The sequence below is a fragment of the Phalacrocorax carbo genome, chromosome 11, assembly GCF_963921805.1.
Source record: "Phalacrocorax carbo chromosome 11, bPhaCar2.1, whole genome shotgun sequence".
NCBI classification, from domain to species: domain Eukaryota; kingdom Metazoa; phylum Chordata; class Aves; order Suliformes; family Phalacrocoracidae; genus Phalacrocorax; species Phalacrocorax carbo.
In genome coordinates this window covers 808,207-826,871 of record NC_087523.1, presented here as the reverse complement: position 1 = coordinate 826,871, position 18,665 = coordinate 808,207, and the positions used below count along the sequence as shown (strand labels likewise).

Below are 18,665 nucleotides of genomic sequence, written 5' to 3'. Positions count from 1 at the left end.
TTTTTTTTTCCTCCTTCTCTCATGTACTAAATCTTTCCTTTGTTCTGTATCTTTTTTTTTTACCCGTCTCCCAAGTGTAGCTAAATCAAACTGTATTTTTCCCAGGACTGTAAAGAAAACCTTCCCTCTTAAAGTTGATTCCATTGTTTAAATGAAACTCTTTTACAGAAGTTGGTAATTATGCAGAATTATTTCAGTTTTCACTTAGTGAATGCTACAGCCCTGATGAAATATTTTGTGGCCTTTTGTTTAGTGCCAGTGTAGGTTTATTTCCTGAATTAAGACATTTCTAATAAAAACAAAAAGAAATTCTCAATGGACTGGATTTGTCTGGCTATGTGCCGTCTGAGGCTGCTGCCGCCGATGCCTGGCATGCATTCCTGCTCCCCTCTGGGCCGGGGCTGTTTTTCAGCTGCTGGATCTGCAGCTCCAGAAGCGGCACAGGGAGGGGTGGGACAGAGCTGGGGCAGCAGGAGCAAGGGGAGGAGGAGCAGCACCCGCCGAAGGGGAAATTGCTGTTGACAACTCTTACCTCTGCTGGCAGATTTTGGCATAAATTATCTGGTGAAACTCTGTATGGATGGAGTCAACCTGGATGTCCGAGTCCTTCCTTCAAACACAGGTCAGAACGGAGTGGTTTCTGCTGCTCTGCAAAGCCCCGCTGGTGTCATGGCACATATTATGAGTGCTGAGATAGGGCAGCGATTTGGGACAGCACGAGCAAAGATGGAAACCTGGGTCCCACTCCCTCTGCTAGTAATAAGATGGGAAACCCCAAAAGAAAATCATCCTGTCTGTGGACCTCCATGTCCCCTCCACGCAGACCTGTTCCTTGGACCGGCTGCAGGTGTGGGCCCACAGGGAGGGTGCTGAAGAGGCTGTGCTCCCCCTGCATCAAGTAAAGGGGGTGCTACTGTGATACGAGTCAAAAGTCAGTAGTGAAACACCAGAGCAGCAACGTCAGTTCCTGAGGAGAAACGGCGAGATGCCCTTTGATGTCCACCGAATCCAGCCAACCCACCTCAGCCCTTTGGCTCAAAGGTCTGTGTTGGCCGTCTGGATGTTAACAGTGGAGCAAATGGTCTGCGAGGCGAGTCCCTTCCTGTACGTGGCCTGTTCCATCCACGCCTCGTGGCAGGACGTGACCACGGGCGGCAGCATGTTGTCCTGAGCCTGAGGCACCTTGTGGCACATGCAGAGCAAGGACCTGAGCTCCGAGCGGAAGCTCTCATTCAGCCAGCAGTAGATGAAAGGGTTGTAGCAGGTGCTGCTCATGGCAAACCAGTGCAGGGCAAAATAGAGGGAGTTCTTCGTCTTGATGCCTAGGCTGGAGATGAGCACCACGTAGCAGTTGAGCGGGAACCAGCAGACAGCAAAGACCACCACCACCAGCATCAGCATCTTGATGCTCTTCTTCTTGTTCTTGTGGTGGGTGATAAACTGCTGCGTGGTGATGTCTCCAACAGCATTGCGGAGCCACAGCTTCTTGGCCAGGCGCGTGTAGGTGACAGTGATGATTAGCAGAGGCAGGAGGTAAAGAAGAAGAAAAGTAGACAGGTCCAGATACTTCCAGACCAGCTCTGCAGGCTCAGGAAAATCGGGCAGGCACAAACTCCGGACAGTGGCTTCCCTTGAAAACAAAGAAATACATATATAGCACATGGCCATTGCTGTACAAATGGATGCTGCTAATTTGGCAAACCACAGTGGGGCTTCCACACCACCCACAACCATCTCCTCAGATTTGTAGTATGGACAGAGGCAGGCCAGACATTGCTCATCTCAACAAAACAAAGCTCAGACAAGCCTCTGTTTCCCAGAATGTCTTCTCATTATGTTCTCTGTGTCTGTCTCACCAAGAATAAGCCTGGCTACTGTGCATCGTTATCTCCTTTCCCCTTAAATTGTTGTGTTGTCTGATAAATAAATTCTTAGAAAGGTAAACTGGAGCTTCCTCTTAGAAGCTCCAGTTGATTTTAATTGAACAAGTCCCTCGTATCCCCTTAACATGGCAAAAGTCGCCCCTGATGGCCCATTCTTACAAAAGGGGCTACTGAAAGAAGCGCTGACCTGGCTGCATCTGCCCCTTCCCCCGGTGCACGGGCACACAGGCATGGCAGTGCCGGTCTCCTCCCCAAAAACCCAGTGCAGGAGGAAGGAGGGCAGTGGGTGAGACCCACCTAACTCCTGCTTTTCTCCAGTCCCATGGGAGATTCCTACGCACCTGGAAAAGGGACACTTTATGCCCAGGTTTCCCTGAATACGCCCGCCTAGAAATTCAGCCTGGGATGTGTTACTCCTCTTGCACGTGGCTTGTGCAAACTGTCGTCTGGCCAAGCACAACTCTCCCGATCTTCCCGGGCCAGGGCAGAGGCACAGCACGCCCTTGGATCGCCGCTGCGGCACGCTCGCGATAGCTCTGACCCATCTGTGCTGCGTTGGCTCCGCAGCCCGTGCCCCACACGGGAACACCTGCCTTTCTGTGCCCCATGAGGTACCGGACGCCCTCGGCCAGAGCCGAAAACTGCTGCACCAGCTGGGAAGTCGAAGCCATTGTGGATGGAAGGGGAAGGGGCTGCGGGAGGCTGGGGGCCATGTGAAAGCCTCACAGGGATGACCCCACCTGCACAGACAACACTCCTTCCTTCCTGTACCAACCATCCGTTTCCATCAGCTTTTCAGGAGACTGGCTGTTAAAACCTTAATTGCTGTGTCTTAAAACAGCCATGATGATTAGAAAACCTGGTCACTCAACTCAAGTTTAACTTAAGCCCGACAGTTTAACTGCTGATGGTTAGCTAACAAAAAAAAAAATATTAGTTTAACGATATGGAGTAGCTTATTTTAACAGCACTTCAGCAATCTGTCCCATTCAACCCAATGGCTCCAGGCTCTGTTCACATTTTCTGGCTGGCAATGGCCTCCAGCTGACGCACCCCAGTGCCCTCCGCAGAGCACCACATGTCCCCTCTGCATCTCGCAGGGACTGGAAATGGTTAAACTCTAGGAGAGAGGAGCACTCACACATTTATTTCCAGTGGATGTTTTCTCCTTTCCTTTCTCCCCCCGCCTTTTTCTTCATCTTATTCCATTTTGCCCTTCTCTCTTCAGCCCTTGTCCTCTGCTCACTTGTATTCAGCACAGACCTAAGTCCCCATCAAGCTGCATTATTTGTTGCAGTATTGATTAATATCTTTAATATCCTGTTTTCAACCTCTGGAGCTGGCTTTTGTGCCACAAATAGAAGGTTGCTTGAAAACGGATGGCTGCGAGCAGGACCTGCGTGTGGCAGTCGGAGGGATGACGAAGGGTGGGGGAGTGGAGCTATGCCAAGCATGGCCGTGGAGGACCCTGAAGATGTTTCGCAAGAGGGGAGCTGACGCAGAAGGGAAAATTATCCTTTGTGAACTGCGCTCCTGACCTTTCTGTCCCCAGGATCCACTGGCTGAAGGCACGGGGGAGGCCAGCCCCTGCCTGCAGGCAGCTGTGCCTGCCTGCCTGCCACGGGGCACCTGCCAAAGTGACCAGAGGTCTGGCAGGGGAAGCAAGCGCAGCACCCAAGGTGACACCGCAGCACGGGGTCAGACCCTCCCCAGCCACGGCTGAAGAGCAAAGCTGCAGGAAAAGAGCAGAACCGACAGGGGACGAGCGGGGCAGTCATCCCCCACCACTGCACCAGGAATCATCCATCTGGGGACTGTCTTGAGCTTGGGATGGGGTCGGGGCTGCAGCAGTCGGTGCTGGAGTGCAGCTGAAGGCTGGTGAGGGTGATGCTTCGGTGCTTGCGGAGCCTAAAACCACATTTGAACAGAGCGGGCAACAGGGTGAGCCCCAGGTAATCAAAAAACCAGTGGCTGCCCTCGCTGCTCCCTTCCCTCTCACCACCTAAAGAAGGGGCCCAGAGCTGTAGAAAAGGATTGCGATTACTTCAGGGAAGAGGCTGGCTGAGAGCAATATCAGGCAGGACGCTGCATTTTGGTAAATTCTGGTATGACCATGGACTTGGCCACGCTCAACAGCGTTGACCGCAACCCCAACAGCTCCCTGGTGGGACTTCTCAGGAGCTCCTGGTCCTGCAGGAGCTATTACGAGCAATATTACAACTGCGATTTTTATTCAATGGAAAGCAGGGATGAGAATAGCACGTCCTGGAAGTCCTTATACCACTGAGCTGCCTCATGCCGACGTGAGGCTCGGTTTCCTCTGGCCATGCTAAAGGACGAACAGAGACAGGTGCTGTGAAACAGAGAGCGGCGTTTGTTCATTCATAAGCAATTTGCTCAGTAATACCCCAAACACAGCTGCGAAGCAACGCGAGTACAGGAGTAACCCAGCACTTTGTTTACAAAGTCTGAGCAGATGAAGATATTCTATCCCCCTCGGAGGTGAAATCAATCACAAGCACAAGTAAGGAAGAGCTGCGAAGCCCCGGGTTACGCTCCCATTTCGTGTAACCTCGCCTATAGGGCAGCAATAAAAGCCTGTGCGGGCAGTCACACGCTCTCCCTGCCATGCTGACGGGAGGGAAGCGGCTGCGCTGTGGGAAGGCGGATATTTGCCCTTTATACAGAAGCTCAATGCCTACAGCAGAAACGTTTCTCCTGCTGCCCATTACTGCCTCCTTACCCTGCTCCCTGGGACGCCACTCTCAGGTTGAAAACACGGTTCACTGTAAGATTACCCCCTTGCCCTCGAAAGTGAAATGCAGGCAGCAGCAGTGTGACACCACCATGAGAAACACCGGACTGTGTAGCCTTACGGACTGTTTTCTAGCCAGGAGGAGTCGCAGCAATGCCACAGGCTGGTGGGGGTGAGAGGCCTGGAACAGCTGGGGCACCATGGAGGAGCAAAAGATTGCAAGGGCAAACCAACACAAAGCTTCTGGTTCTTTATTTGTACCTGGTGGAGAGGGTGACTTCCCAGCAATGAATGCCATCACTAGACCAGCTGGAAGAAGGCAGAGATAAGCTTTTTTCCCCCCTTTCTTTTATTTTTCTCCCCTCTAGGTCAGAACCTTCACTTTCTTCTGATACTTCAGAAGTCCTCACAGGGATGTGAAATTCCACTTCATCTCCTTTTAAAAGCTTTTATTGCTGTGTTCAGCCAAGCAAAGCGCTCCCTTTCCTGGTGGGCAAGGCAAAGCAGCACATGGAGACGACTTCGTTCCCCTGTCGAAGCACTGCTCCTCTCATCAGCCCTTCACGGCAGAGGGAGAGGTGGAGGTTTCTCTTTCCCTTTTTTTGTTTGTGTAATGTCAGGCAGAGGAGCTCAAGCTTTAAGGAAGGCTGGTCCTGTTCCATAAATCCAGATGGACAAAATGCAAGGAAGCTAAAATGCATGAATCAGCGTATGAGGTCTTGGAGGCCTGGGGTTCGCAGACCTGCTGACTCACAAAAGTGGTCCTCTCCTCCCTGTTCTTTCTGTATAGGCTTGCTAATCTCAGTACCAGATGTTTACACTATGAGTTTTATTTTCTTTCTTTCTCAAACTGCAGCTTCAGCTCTGTCTCGAGATGAGTGAGCATGAGGAGGGAAGAGGAAAGGCCCTCAGGAGAAAATGGCCTTCTCAGGACAAAGCCCCTCCTGTCGGTATGAGGACCCTGGAGAAGGTTTGCCTCACCGGCCTGCCGTGCCCCAGCCAGGCTGTGCTGGCTGCCCCGCTGTGCCTGGAGCCCGCCACCAGCATGAGGCTGGGACCCCCCACAGCCTGGGAGATGGTGAAAGCAAGCCCCAGTCCCAGGGACGTGCATGCCCTGCAGCGGACCAGGCAGCTCTTCCAGCGGGCCAAGCCTCTGCCGTGGGAAGCGAGATTTCACCCACACACAAGCTCCCACCGATTCCGCTTTGTCCTTCCCTAAGCCTGGGAGCCCTTCCAGGAGCTCTCACTGCTGCAGAGGGCCCTCGGACCTCTTCACGCTCACTTGCAAGGGGAATTAACTCACCTGTAGTTATACTGGAAAAGCTTTTGGTAGATGGCATGGGGTAGGGAGAAACAGGTTGCCATCAGCCAGATAACAGAGATGCTCAGCACTCCCTTCGTTAGGGACATCCTCTGCTTCAGCGGGTTCAGGATGACCTGCAACAGAGACTTCACCGTGACTCTTATCGCACAGGAAAGCAAAGTCCCTTCACCAATGCACGCAGCAGAGGCATTTTTTGACATGATCTAATGCTGTTAAAAAAATGGCAGCTGTGATTAGGAAAATGTCCTGCTTATTAGAGTGACCTAGAAAATGGGAAACCTTGAACTTTTCAATCTGCTCAGAAATGCTTTCAAATAAACTTTTTCCTCTATTTCGTTCCATGAGGAACACTTTCCTTAAATTGTGGGTTACATTAGGTAGGAAAAAAAGAGAAGATATCTACACAAGTCTTCACTTGTGCATATGTTTGTTTATTCTATATGATATTTCTTTATTACATAAAAAAAGTCTCCTGTTCTACCTGAACTTACGAAGCTGAGCCCTCCTCCCCGCTTTGAGGCATTAACTCACCTTTCACGAAATTTTCTTTGTTAGGTGAAAAGGTAAAGCGCTTACAAAATCTGAGAGTCTGGCAGATACTATTAGACCTATGGTACAGGATAGAAGAGTGGCTGCTAGGGATAAGCGCCTGGCCTGGGCTGCCCTCTCCTTCCTGCAGCGAGCGCTTGTCACGGTGGGAGCCAGCACAGCCTGGCTGCAGGTAGATGGTGGGTGCAGTCTTCTCACAGCTCTGAAGTCCCCCAGTATTTCCAACAGAGATTTCCCACTCTGCTGCTCCCCTTTGTACTGGTCCAGCCTTGGTCCCATAGTTATACCATGGGACTTTAGGCTCAGAATTTCTTTTTACTCCGAATATCCTGCACTTGATGATGCAGCAAATGCCCAATAGGAAAAGAAGAGCAAAAGAACAAATAGACAACTAAATGAGAATTTAAGCTCAGAATGCTACAGACTGGTGTTCTGTGGGTTTTGGGTGTTAAACCAAAATGCTTGAAAAACTTCCTTGTATAGCTGAAGTAACACCTTGCGCTCAGCGCTGGCTCTGCTGTCTTTCAAGACCCCCATGTAAAACAAAGCCTCTTGAATCAACTTTCCCTGCTATACCTGGGGGGCTAGGTTGGACCTGGCTCTCTTTTAACTACATGAAAAAGATGTCCTTACTCTTTTCCATTAAGAATCTGGGAGTGGCCTGTGAAACCTGCAATGAGGGAATTTTGATTATTCCCTCCTGCCCCGTACCTGGAAGCCTACAGAAATCCATCCAGCCTTTCTACCCCTGACACGAGGGGCATCTTTGAATTTAGCTCTAGAGCCTTCTCACTGGCTATGGGTTTAATCCCCAAGATTCTGCCACCTTGAACCCATGGCTCAGCCGAGACTGACAGGGGCTTGGGAAGAGCCTTGCAAGGGACCAGCGGCCGGGCGGTGGTTTACCTGGTGCCTGTCTAGGGCGATGGCTGTCAGGGTCAGCGTGGAGACGTGGAGGGAGCAGTACTGCACGAAGCGGCTGATGTGGCACATGGCCTTTCCAAAGATCCACGTGCTGTTCACAAACCGAACCTGAGGGGAAAACAGCCAGCAAATGTAGTGAAAACAAATCCAGGGGGAAATCTTTTGGATTGCACCTGAGCTGGCACGTGGGTTTTGGCTGGCTGGCTGGGCAGCTCCGCCTGCAACCCGAAGAAAGATTAGCTACCCTGGATTTTGAAACACCTTTACATAAGAGTTTATAAGGTCAAAACCCGCAGATTAAACAAGTGGTACTGCCACAGACTTCCTGGCCTATTCGTATAAAGACCATTGTGAACAGCGGTAATAACTTTTTGATTATACTAACAACTATATTTGGAAAAAGTGGACCAAATTCTGGTCACACAAACCCCCCTTCAGTCTGGGGAGCTTTCACTGATGACTTTACCCAGCTGGCAGCTCTGAAAAGCTTGACTACTTTCTTCCAGTCACCCGGGTATGACTGGCATTCCAGCTGTTTTGACCCACTAAGTTTTAAGGGTGACTCTCTAGTGCTCTCCTGCATGTACATTAAAAGTACATATTCATCCAGGCACTTATTCTGCATTCCCCAAGAAGCTCTTTCTGTGGTTTGGTGGCATTGTTGGAGAGACTTCAGAGTCTTTTAAGAGATACAGAGGCTAACGGAGCAAAGGGAGCTCACAGGTTGCTGAACAGTGTTTTACTTGCCTGACAGCATGGTCTGTTAGACTTGATTGTGTTGGGTTCACACCTCAGCCCTACAAGAGCATGCACAGAGAAGGCATGACCACCGGGCAGAGCATTCTTGCAAGAGACTCCCCTCCTGGCTGACGGGACAGCACAGAGGGCCACTTACCAGGGTAAAAGGCATGTTGAGCAGCGTGATCATAATGTCAGAGACTGCCAGGTTGACGATGAAAAGGCTGGTGGCTGAGTGCATCCTCTTGTTCTTCAGCACCACGTGGCACACCAGCAGGTTCCCAAAAAGAGACATGATGATAATGACCGAGTACACCACAATTAGAAGAGCTTTCACTGTTGGTTTCTGGGATTCCGGCTCATATTTAGCCAGCTCAGCAAATTTCTCCCACTCAACAATGCGGCTGTCCGTCCAGTTGAAGGTGGTCCTGTTGGCTGCTTGGTAGATTGACATGAGTTTGGCCAAGGAAGAGTAATGGTCAAACTCCTTAAGAAACCCCACCATCTCTGACCTGTACGACTGAAGCAGCCAGCGAGGCGTGGTGGGTTAACCTGAGCCTTCACTCAGCTCAAAGCTGCTGGGATCACAGCTCCAGCTGACATGGCAAGTGATCCATCAGCTTCAGCTGCTTGGTTCCCTGGGAAGCTGGTGAAGATGCAGCTGCCATTACAAACACTACTTTAGAACGGAAAGCTGGAGGGAGCCTCTGAGGTGCAATGTGTTCCCCAGGGGCAGGGGCGGCACTGGGGAGCAGTTCCAACAGGCACGTTAGAAAGGGGCTGGTTTGGGATTGCAGGCTCTCAACTCCTTCATATATCAAGAAAAGCAACAGCTCCGCAGCCGGGCTGGAAAGTAGAACTAGTTATTACATGTAGCAAATGTAGGAAAACCTCAGGTGGGATTTGAAGTTGTTTTAATCCCACGTCAGCTTTCTCTTCTTTATTCTCACCTGAGTCTATTTTTCCTCCAAGGTCCACAGAAGACTGCGCTCTTGGTGCTTTCATCCTCTACTTCAAAACACCCAGTTCTTTTCTGTTGAAAAGTAAAGGCAGAACAATTTTGGGGATCAGAATTAAGAGTAGAGATAGCTTTTGTCTGCATCAAGCCCCAGCAATCGTTCTAAAGCGATTCAGAACCTGGAAATCACATCAGAAGTTTACTTTATTCTATCTTGTATTTTCTCCTCCGGACAACAACTGAATTCTGCTTCCAGTGTTTCAGTTTCAGTGAGACCTAGCAGTAGAGGCGTGCAACTCACAGAGGAGCCACTTACACCATATACAGCCAAGCCAACATACAGCACTAGATACACAAGAAAAATTCCCTGGAGACAAAAGTCTCTGCTTCCTTACCTTTACTGATATCCATTTTTAGGTATTTCTGGTGGTTTTATATTGCGTTGACCTACTGATGATAGGTGGAACCTATTAACCATGCACACCGGTATTTACAGATACGCTACAGAGGGGAGGAGGAGGCTGCTCAGAAGCTCTGTTGGGTTCTCCGAGAGGGTGGCTGATTTCTTTGGTACATGCCATTCCTGTCAAGCCCCGGGGCCGTGCGCACAGATCAATGGACCTCACACAGTGTGAGGGATTGATAAGCAGAGCTTCCAGAGCGCTAAAAGGCTCCCTGACGCCTGCCCACGCAGCAGACTGGCAGGCGACGAGGGCCAGCCAGCTCGCTGCATGACAGGCGGTGGCCTGAGGCCGACACCCGGCAGACCCCAGACCAGCACACCGCTCGGCCACGGCGGCGGCCTCGGCTGCAAACGCCACCAAGCACAAGTCGGACATCGACTCTTTTCTGTCGGAAATTAGGTGCAGGGGACTGAGCGAGTGTGCGTTCCTACCCGTGCTTTCCCATAAGACAATTGGCGTTGGCTTGCCTGCTTACTCTGGGGAGTGTCGGGAATACCAGAGGACCCACAAGAGGATGTGTCTCAAAAGCAAGTGGTTGTTAAAGCAACTTGGTGGGGCGGAAGGAATCATCCAGGAGACGGAGAGAAGAACAAATCTTGAAAAGACACTATGGCTGTTTTCTGGGCAAATTTATGGGCAAAGGAAGGCTGGGTGGAACACAGAGCATGGCAAACGCTCGCAGATTCTGCTAGAGCGAAGCAGCTGTAATGCAGCAGGCAATTCACCTCCTTGTTCCCCCAATGCTGATGGTATTGGGAGCATCAGGACCAGCCCTATACCAGGTCCCAGTCTGACTTGCTCACAAGACATGAACCTGGGGAGCTGCTATGAAACTGGGGGCAGAGCCAAAACCAGGGAAAGGATCATTCACCTTGTTTGAAAAAGGTGGTTGGTGCACGGGACTTGTTGCAGCAAAGCACCTCTGAGACTTGGAGCTTGGTGCGAGTCAGAAAGGACATAACGCTTGAGTCCAGAACTACACCCCGCTGGGCTTTTGGCGTGGGAGAGCAGACAGGCTTTCCACTCCACGGAGGGACTTCAGAGACCTGGGAGGTTTATGCCACGCCTGGGTGAGGCACGCAGGGCTTCACACCCCTTTATTGCCCGCTGTGGTATACACCGAGGGTGCTGTTCTTTATGGCACACGGCAGCTCTCAGCAGGCAGCGAGAAGAGGGAGCTGCGCTGAGCTCTAAGGGTAATAATGCAGCATGTGTGTAACAAAGAAATACGATTTTAGTCGGCTCCAGCTGAACCACTTTGATCTTTGAATAAGCACAGCTGAGGTATTCGTGCTCTGCTGAAATGCCATCACTGAGCTCGAGAGAGGATACTGTGGCATGACAGATTAACCCGCCCATTGCCTTGCCCACATCAATTTACATGAGGTTCTCACGTGGAAACTTGTCTTTTCTGCCATGAGATGAGGCTGAGTTTCAAGAAACTGCTATAATGCATGGGTCAGATCAGATCTGCAGTCTGTATGCTTCAGGCTGGTGGATTGCAAGAAGGAACCTCGTACAGACTATTCAACTTAAAAAAGCTAAACAGGTTTTCTGAAGTGCCCATGTGTTTGAGAAGCCCATTTCTCAAGGATGCACTCCTGAGTAGCTCACAGTGATTGGGGAACTGTGGCCTTAAATGTAGATGACGAATGGGGACATCTCTTCCTTATTACATATAGACATTTTTTTTCTGTTGTGCCTATGTCCAGGTCCCTGTACAATCAAATCAAGAAGCTGATCCATCTGAAAATTAAATAAAGTGTTATCAGCTGGATTGGTTTCCTGACCTGACCCATAGCATGGCTGAACCTTTTTCTTTCCAGGGAAGGCTCAAGGAACAAATCACAGAATCATAGAATAGCTCACATTGGAAGGGGTCCATAAGGCTCATTGAGTCCGACGCCCTGCTCCTCGCAGGACTGCCTCACACAGAACCATATGACCAAGAAAGTCACCCGGACGGTCCCTGAACTCTGCCAGGCTTGGTGCCATGACCACTTCCCTGGGGAGCCCAAGGAGAATGGAAGAGCTTAAGGTGATGGAGCTGTAACCTGATTTTCTAACACGAAATTTCTCCTCAGATCTCTCTGTGTCCAGTAAAGCTTTACCTTCAGTAAGCGTTGAAGCTCTCGGCATTGGCCGCTGCCTTGGCCAGGACCACAGGTGCAGCAGAGAGGACACTCCTCCCCTCCTGAGAAAGGGTGTGTTTAAATGCAGGTCATCCTGATGGGTTGAAATACAATGGTTTCATGCAGTAAGAGAGTTTAGCTTTCAGTTTTTATAACTTGATACAATGTGAAGGAGCAGAGAGGAAAAGCCTCGCGCCGCACGACTCCTAGCTCGTCTAGTCTCTGGTTCAACCAGGCTGGCTGAACGCTCCCGGCTGCGGCCGCAACGGTTTTTTCCTGAGGCGGAAACGTTAACCGTCCACTCTCGCAAATTTAGAGACACCTTTCCAAGAGCCGCCCGCCAAGCCGTGTGAACCCCGGGCAGAAGGCAGCGCTCGCCGGACCCGGCAAACCTCCGCGCCGCGGCGGGCGCGGTTACACGCGCTTTCCCCCCAAACCCAAGGACACAAGCCACACGCCCCCCGTCACTTACCCTCCGCCATCCGGCTAGGCACATCCCCCTGCCCCGACCCCTCCGGGCAGCGGCGGCTCCTCCGGCTCCGGGCAGCGACCCCCGCCCCGCCCCGCCCCCGGGCTGGCGGCCCGCACGCGGCGGGCGGGGCGGGGCGGGGCCCCGGCAGGGGTCACTACTCCATTCATAAAAAAAGCGCCGGGCGCGCCCCCTCAGCCCGGGGGTGCCCCGGGCCCCCCTCGGCCCCCGGTAACGCCGCGCTGGCGGAGGCGGCCCCGCTCCGCCCGGGGCGCGGCTGGGCACGGCGCCGGGCTCCGGGGGCGCGGCTGGTCCCCGGGCAGGTGCGCCCCGGTCGGAGGGCAGCGCCGCGGGTTGGCCATCCTTTTTTGAGTTGCTTCTGTGCCACAGGTTTGCATGTTCTTCAGAGGCATTAACAGATGCGTCCAGGCAAAGAGAGGAGTTTGCAGCATGGAGAACTCGGCAGGAACCGTAACGCGTGCGTTCCCCTACGGCGTTTCAGCCGGGTAAACAGCTGCTTACAAGTCTCATGTTATTCTTTCATTTCAGAAGTATAAGAAACCACAGATAGCATGCTCGATACGTGTAGGGACAATTGCTACTCTTCCTCTTGAAGATGAGCTGTTTGTAAGTACTTGTGAAAATGGGACAAGACTTTTTTTCCTCTTCTAAGAGATTGGGCTGCTCTCAACGGTCAGTAACAGGAGCTAGAATAATACATTGGTGTTTGTTTTTTTTCTTCTGCGTAGGTTGCCAGAACATATACATGCTGATGCTGAGGATGAAATTCTCATCTCCCCACATTAATTCCCAGACCAGCTGGTTTGGAAAGTCAGTGTCTGTGCCACCTTTCTGAAAGGGGATTGCTGAAAAGCCTGATTCAACGCCCAGCAAGCTCAATGTTGATCTTTGTGTTGGCTTCTCTGGGCTCCAGATCCAGTCCCCAGGCAGAGCTGTGGTGCCCGCAGCTGCCTGGCGAGGATGCGGCAAGTGCCAAAGAGCAAAGTCTGCCGCTGTCGCTGTGCTGCAGCGCTGCAGGCACAGAACCAGGCTGGGTGGGCTGCAAATGTGGGTCCTTCGCTGCCTTTTCTGGTAGGGAACATCTGTGTGTGCAGAGATACAGGCAACGTAATTAATGTAAGCAGAAAAAAAAAAAAACCAACCAAACCTTCACAAAACTCTCCAAGCCTGAATTCCTGAAATTAGGCTCTTAATGGCTTTTTCAGCACTGATGGATTGTTCCTAGATAAGTGTTTTTTCCACGTCTGGTGTCCTCTTGACAGAAGCTGACACAAATGTGGGGAAAAAAAAAAAGAGACAGTTTAGGTTTCGGGCAAAGATTTTAGATTACTTATTTTTAAACTAGATAGCATCGTCTTTCTAATTTTGCGTGCTGTGTCTCACTCACACCTTACTTAAAAAAAAAAAAAAAGAAGGTTTTGTCTTCTGCCCACTTCCAGTCACCTCTGTGACCTCCCAACCCTGCCCACGGCTCCTTTCCCACTGTCCATTTCTCACCCTGCTCCGCTGTGGCCCCGTCACGCCACGCGGAAGGCTGGCTCCGGGCGCATGCCATCGGCAGGGGAGTAGCTACAGGATGGGGAGCACACGGGAGGGCCGTGGGACACGGAGAACGTGCCTCCTGCTAGATTCAGAATTTTGTGAAAAGGTCACACACTGATGTGTGGAGCCAATAATTCAAATTTATTGTGAGTCTGAGGTTTAACAGGCCAGTCCAATTCAACAAGCAACTGTTTGTAGTCCTGTCTTTTACAATGATAACAACACTTTTATTTTCCAAATGATCTAACTATTGCTAATTCCAATTAATAATGCATTTAAAATTGTTATACACAGGTTTCCTAACATCTGTCCTGTTCTCTGGCATTAAGTTCACCTTTTCTGCATGCTGTTAGAGCAAGGAGTTGGTGTCTCTGGGAAGACGGACTCGTCTCCAGTAGCTGTTGCCACCAAGAGTTACAAAACCATAATCCAGAAGCATCCTCGAGCTCTGTTTCCTGACCCTGGGAAGCTGAGGTGGCGCTGGGAAGACGTAACTCAGGCCATGGCCTCTCCTGTGCTGCCCAGAGCCAGAGCTGCTGGCGGCCGTGGAGCCACGTGCGGGGCCGGAGCGGTGGGTCCTTGTGCTCCCGCTGCTCCCCAAGCCTTGCCACGATCACCTGTCCTGGCTCTAGCGCGTGCCCTAGTCTCCGGCCACATTTGTAACCTCTGTCAAGGCAAGTAAATGGTGATGATAACTGGAAGATTATTTTTTTTTCCCCAGTTTGGGTATCTGTTTGCCACAAAGCAGGCTGAGCATCCCAGCTTGCACTGCATCAGACAGGGGCTTTTTGAGAAACCGGCGGAGATCTTCCTGGCAAGTTGGAGAACAGAGAGCCTAGACAGCGATAGGAATTCCTTCTGTGGGAGGAAAGCTATGTACACTTGATGCGTCTTTACAGGGAACCAGTTCTTTACTCAGAATTTTGTATTTATTGCTTCCCAGGGTCTCAAAGCTGTTCCAGTTCAAGGCTGTGGCAAAACTCCAGTTGCTTTCAGCAGAAGCAGAATGAAGTTTTATATTTACTATGTAGAGTTTCTTGCCTGAGGGCTGTAGAAAGGACATGCTGTACATGTATTATCATTTCAACAAGGTGATCTGGAAGGCTTCTGCTTTTTTTTCCCCCCGAAGTCATTCTCATCACGACTGTGAGATTCCCATGCATCTGAAGAGTCATTATCCTCTTGTATTTTTCTTGCCTGGCACATATTATTACTGGCTTTATAACTCCAAGTATACTCAAAGAGGAAAGCTATGAGTTTAGACTAATCAAATTTCCGGCAAAATCCCAGGCACATTATCTTTCTCCAGGTGCAAATTATTTAATTACAGGAATGGGCTGGAACCTCTTGAAACACTGTAGCACTCACTGGTTGAAGAATTAAGACTTGGTTCATTACAATTGCTGCATCTAGCCTTCCTTTGTACAACAATAATCCTTCTAAACCCTCCTGACTGGGGACAGAGACTCTTCCCTCTGCAGTTGGTCCCCTATTGCTCACTTACGCCTTACCGCTTGCTTGGTTTCTGGATTGAGCATAGGGAAGAAGCTGAATGTCCGCTGCTCCTCCTGGCTTTTCCTCTTGCCCTGGGTTACTGCCTCTCTGCTCGGTGAAGGGGGAAGAGGAAGGGATTTGGCCAGGAGCCGCTCACCTTCTCCACCCCACTCTCTCTGTATGCTTTCTTGGTGGCTAAAACTGACCTTCCATGCTCAGCCAGCTGCCCACAGCCTCCAGCAGAACGCTGCCGGCAGTCACTGGCCGAGGTGATTCAGCAGAGCATCATCCTCAGGTCCCAGTGCTGCGGCAGGTTTGATCTGTTGCAGTCACTGACCCTGTGTGTGCCTCGATGTCTCGATGAACTGAACATCTCAGACAGTTTGCAACCTGAAATCCAAGCGGAGACTAAAACCATTGTCAGCCACGTTCCCAAGGGCATGATTCAAAGCATTTGACTGAAATCAAGCTATTTTAAAGAATTCATAGCAATGAAATGAGTCTTCCTTCGCTTCAAGGTTCCCAAGACATTAATGCTTTGACTGATGTTGGCACTGCGCACTCTTGCCTTTGCTCCGCACCAGCCGCCTCCCGTCCCACGGATGCTCGACGGAGTTGCCAGTCCTTTGTATTCTGTGTCATTAGCAAAGCGTCTAATTGATGCTTGTCTGTTTTTTTAGCTATCAGAAAGCATTTTAGGAGGAGGAATGGCTGTGTTGTGGAATAAAATTGCTTAGAGTTTTCTGCCTGTTTTTCTTGGGCAAAATTCAAGTTACCTGCTTGTCTCCGTGGAGACTTTGCAGGCTGGAGATATTAAAGACATTCAGTATCTTTCCTTCTTGTGTCTTACTTTTAAATGTCAGAAGGGCTTTTTGCTTCCTGGAGGGCTAGATGCCCTCTAGACAGATGAATTAATAATACCACAGATACACAGTCACCAGAGGCATTGTAACTTATGAGCCGCAAGAACTCCTCCTTTCACTCTCAAACATTGGTGTCTATTATCACCACCAGATTTTAAGGCACAAAAGGTAGAGCTGAGTCCCTGAAATATTTATTACCAAGCCTTATACCTGCACGCACTCATTAACGTGCAGAGACGGGCAATGTGTAGGTCACTCACCCCTTCTCGGTCCCGAGGCGCACATTTAAAAAGCCGGCTCGGGTTTACCTAAGGCGGCGGCAACACAGCCAGGGGTTGAATTAATAACTTTTGAACTGCAGGGCAAGATCTTCAGCACCAGACCGCTTCCCTTTGTCCCACTGTTTCACCTGAGCTCGGCTCACTAAGCATGGACTACAAGCCTCCCTCCGGACGGAGCCACTCCGCAGCAGCCATACAGAGGCTTTCCTAACCTGGATAAACATGCCAACTTCCTAAACAACCGACATTTCACATTTAATTTCACATTTAAACTCATCTGCTATCTTAAGTTAAATTAGAATTAAGGTGGTAGGAACTGGGAAGTGCAACTGATCTTCCAGTGATAATCAGGCACAATTTCCCCAGGGCCAGAGTATGTTCTAGCATTAGCTGCCCATCTAAATGGGACAGTGCTTCCAAACACGTTATTTCAGATTAAAGTCTGCCATTAGCACATATTCTACATAGCACTTATATTCATGGCGAGCGAGTGGGTGGAGGGGTGAGTTTTACAGAATGGGCTTCAATGGGAGAAATAAGAAAAGAGCAACAATGCAATAGCAATTGCATTTGATTTTCTGTGGACAGTTGCAATTTAGACTTTATTATTCAAAATATAAATGGCAAGTACGTAATAGCTACTAATAATGGAACTTCAGAGCGGTTGGAAAAGAAAGGCTTTAAAATGGATTTGATAGTCCTTGAATTTTCAGCTGAAAGGCTTGCGTGACAGAACAAAGGAATCCAATATGACATGGTAAATCTGCCCTCTCCCTGAGCTGATGGGTATTGTCTAGTGACTCCACTGGGGTCTGGATCTTCAGCCTTGATTTTTTATTTTATTTTTTTTCCTTTTTTTCTCCTTGAAGTCTTACAGAATGCCACTGACAGCATGTTCAGTTCCTGCCTGACAGCTGGCCACATGATTTCCATTGTGGTACGGAAAACCAGCGGGCAGCAGCGGCAGACAGCCAGTTCCTACCTGTGCTGCCGAGGGCTCCAGCCTGGCTCCCTGCGCAGGTCAGCAGCCTTCTGTCCTTAAGGATGGGAGCAGCCCGTCCGCGGGGGAAGACCAACACCTCCGACGGTCTCTGAAGAATGCATCTCCCTTTGCTGTGGCAGACTCTTGGCTCCAAGCCTTTAACATCCCTTAGTGTATGTTTTCTTCTTAGGAGGTTCTTCTTTAGCTCTTCTCCACCCTCTGTGTAGGAGTACAGGGCAGAAAAACAAACAAACCAACTCACCGTGTTTTCCTTAACAGAAAACTCCTTGCCAATAGAAGTGGCCTGACAATGAGTGGAGAGGATAAGTCATTTCTTATGTGTGATGTACCTACGACTGTTACTGTGCACATCTATTTCTTCATCTCTGACTTGGGTGCACCAGCCAGTGCGTATTGTTTTTAGCCCGTCTGTGAAGATACAGAAGCAGTAAACGGGGACGCTCCCAAGTTCAGGTGAGAACATGCAAAACCTACATTTAAAACCACACTTCACTGCATTTACAAGGAGCCCTACTGCCTTTGATGAAAAGTTCAAAACTCATTCACAGTCTTAACACTAAGCCCGCCTACAAGTGCATTGCTGATTTGAGGCCAGAGAGCTGAAACTCTGCAGGTAAGGTTTTGCAACAGGAGCGCTCGCACTTTGAACCCTTTTGAAGGTGTCTGAGACCAGAGGCGAGCGTGCCGGCAGACACCGCAGAGACCTCTCATGTGCACCACACCCCTCACGAGCTAAGGAGGCAAAGCCTGAGATCTGGATGCACTTGGCAAGGTGAGAAAAACTTAGGTAGCACCTTAGCGTTTGCAGTACATTTTCCTGGATTTTTAAATAGTGGCATCCTGTAATAGCTCATCATCTCCGTTCCCTTCAAAGGCCTGATGGGTTTGCTGGGGTGACTTACATACCAAAGGAAGGAGGAATGAAGGAAGGTGAGACTCAAAAAGTAGTGGTAAAATGTACATTTACTTCAAAGCTCTGTCCCTTTGTGCAGCTCTGACCAAGGGAAGAGAGGTGACAAAGGCAAAGGCTGCGTAACCCAGCAAAGGGCGCTGATGTAGAGAGGCTGACAGCAACTGCAGCGTCCTTCTGAGCTCTGACTGGGTCCAAGTCACCCACCAGGCCCCTGATTTGGGGACCTTAGTGTGGTGGCAAATGTGTCTGTGGGTAGCTGTTAACAGCTGTGTCAGGTCAAAACTCTGATCTGTGGAGCTCTGGTGAAAGCTCACCCGGTCAGCTGGGAAGGATCTCTGTGCGTTTTCCCCAC

At 50.2% G+C, this 18,665-nt stretch overlaps 1 protein-coding gene across 1 annotated transcript; it reads right to left on the bottom strand.

The window, feature by feature from the left end:
- Positions 1 to 248: 248 nt before the first annotated feature.
- Positions 249 to 8,707, bottom strand: LOC104048745 (G-protein coupled receptor 83). Its single transcript, XM_009509293.2, has 4 exons — positions 8,331 to 8,707; positions 7,418 to 7,543; positions 5,942 to 6,075; positions 249 to 1,630 (listed from the first exon to the last, which is right to left on the bottom strand). The coding sequence occupies exons 1-4, from the start codon at positions 8,676 to 8,678 to the stop codon at positions 1,036 to 1,038; spliced, it is 1,203 nt and encodes a 400-aa protein (XP_009507588.1). The 5' UTR covers positions 8,679 to 8,707; the 3' UTR covers positions 249 to 1,035.
- Between the last annotated feature and the right edge of the window lie 9,958 nt (positions 8,708 to 18,665).

Coding starts and splice junctions, on each gene's coding strand:
- LOC104048745 (XM_009509293.2), bottom strand. CDS start 8,678: ATGGTGGGGTTTCTTAAGGAGTTTGACCATTACTCTTCCTTGGCCAAA. Junction 7,544..8,330: donor TCAACATGCCTTTTACCCTG/GTAAGTGGCCCT, acceptor TTTTCCCCTCAG/GTTCGGTTTGTGAACAGCAC. Junction 1,631..5,941: donor CTTTTCCAGTATAACTACAG/GTGAGTTAATTC, acceptor TTTGTTTTCAAG/GGAAGCCACTGTCCGGAGTT.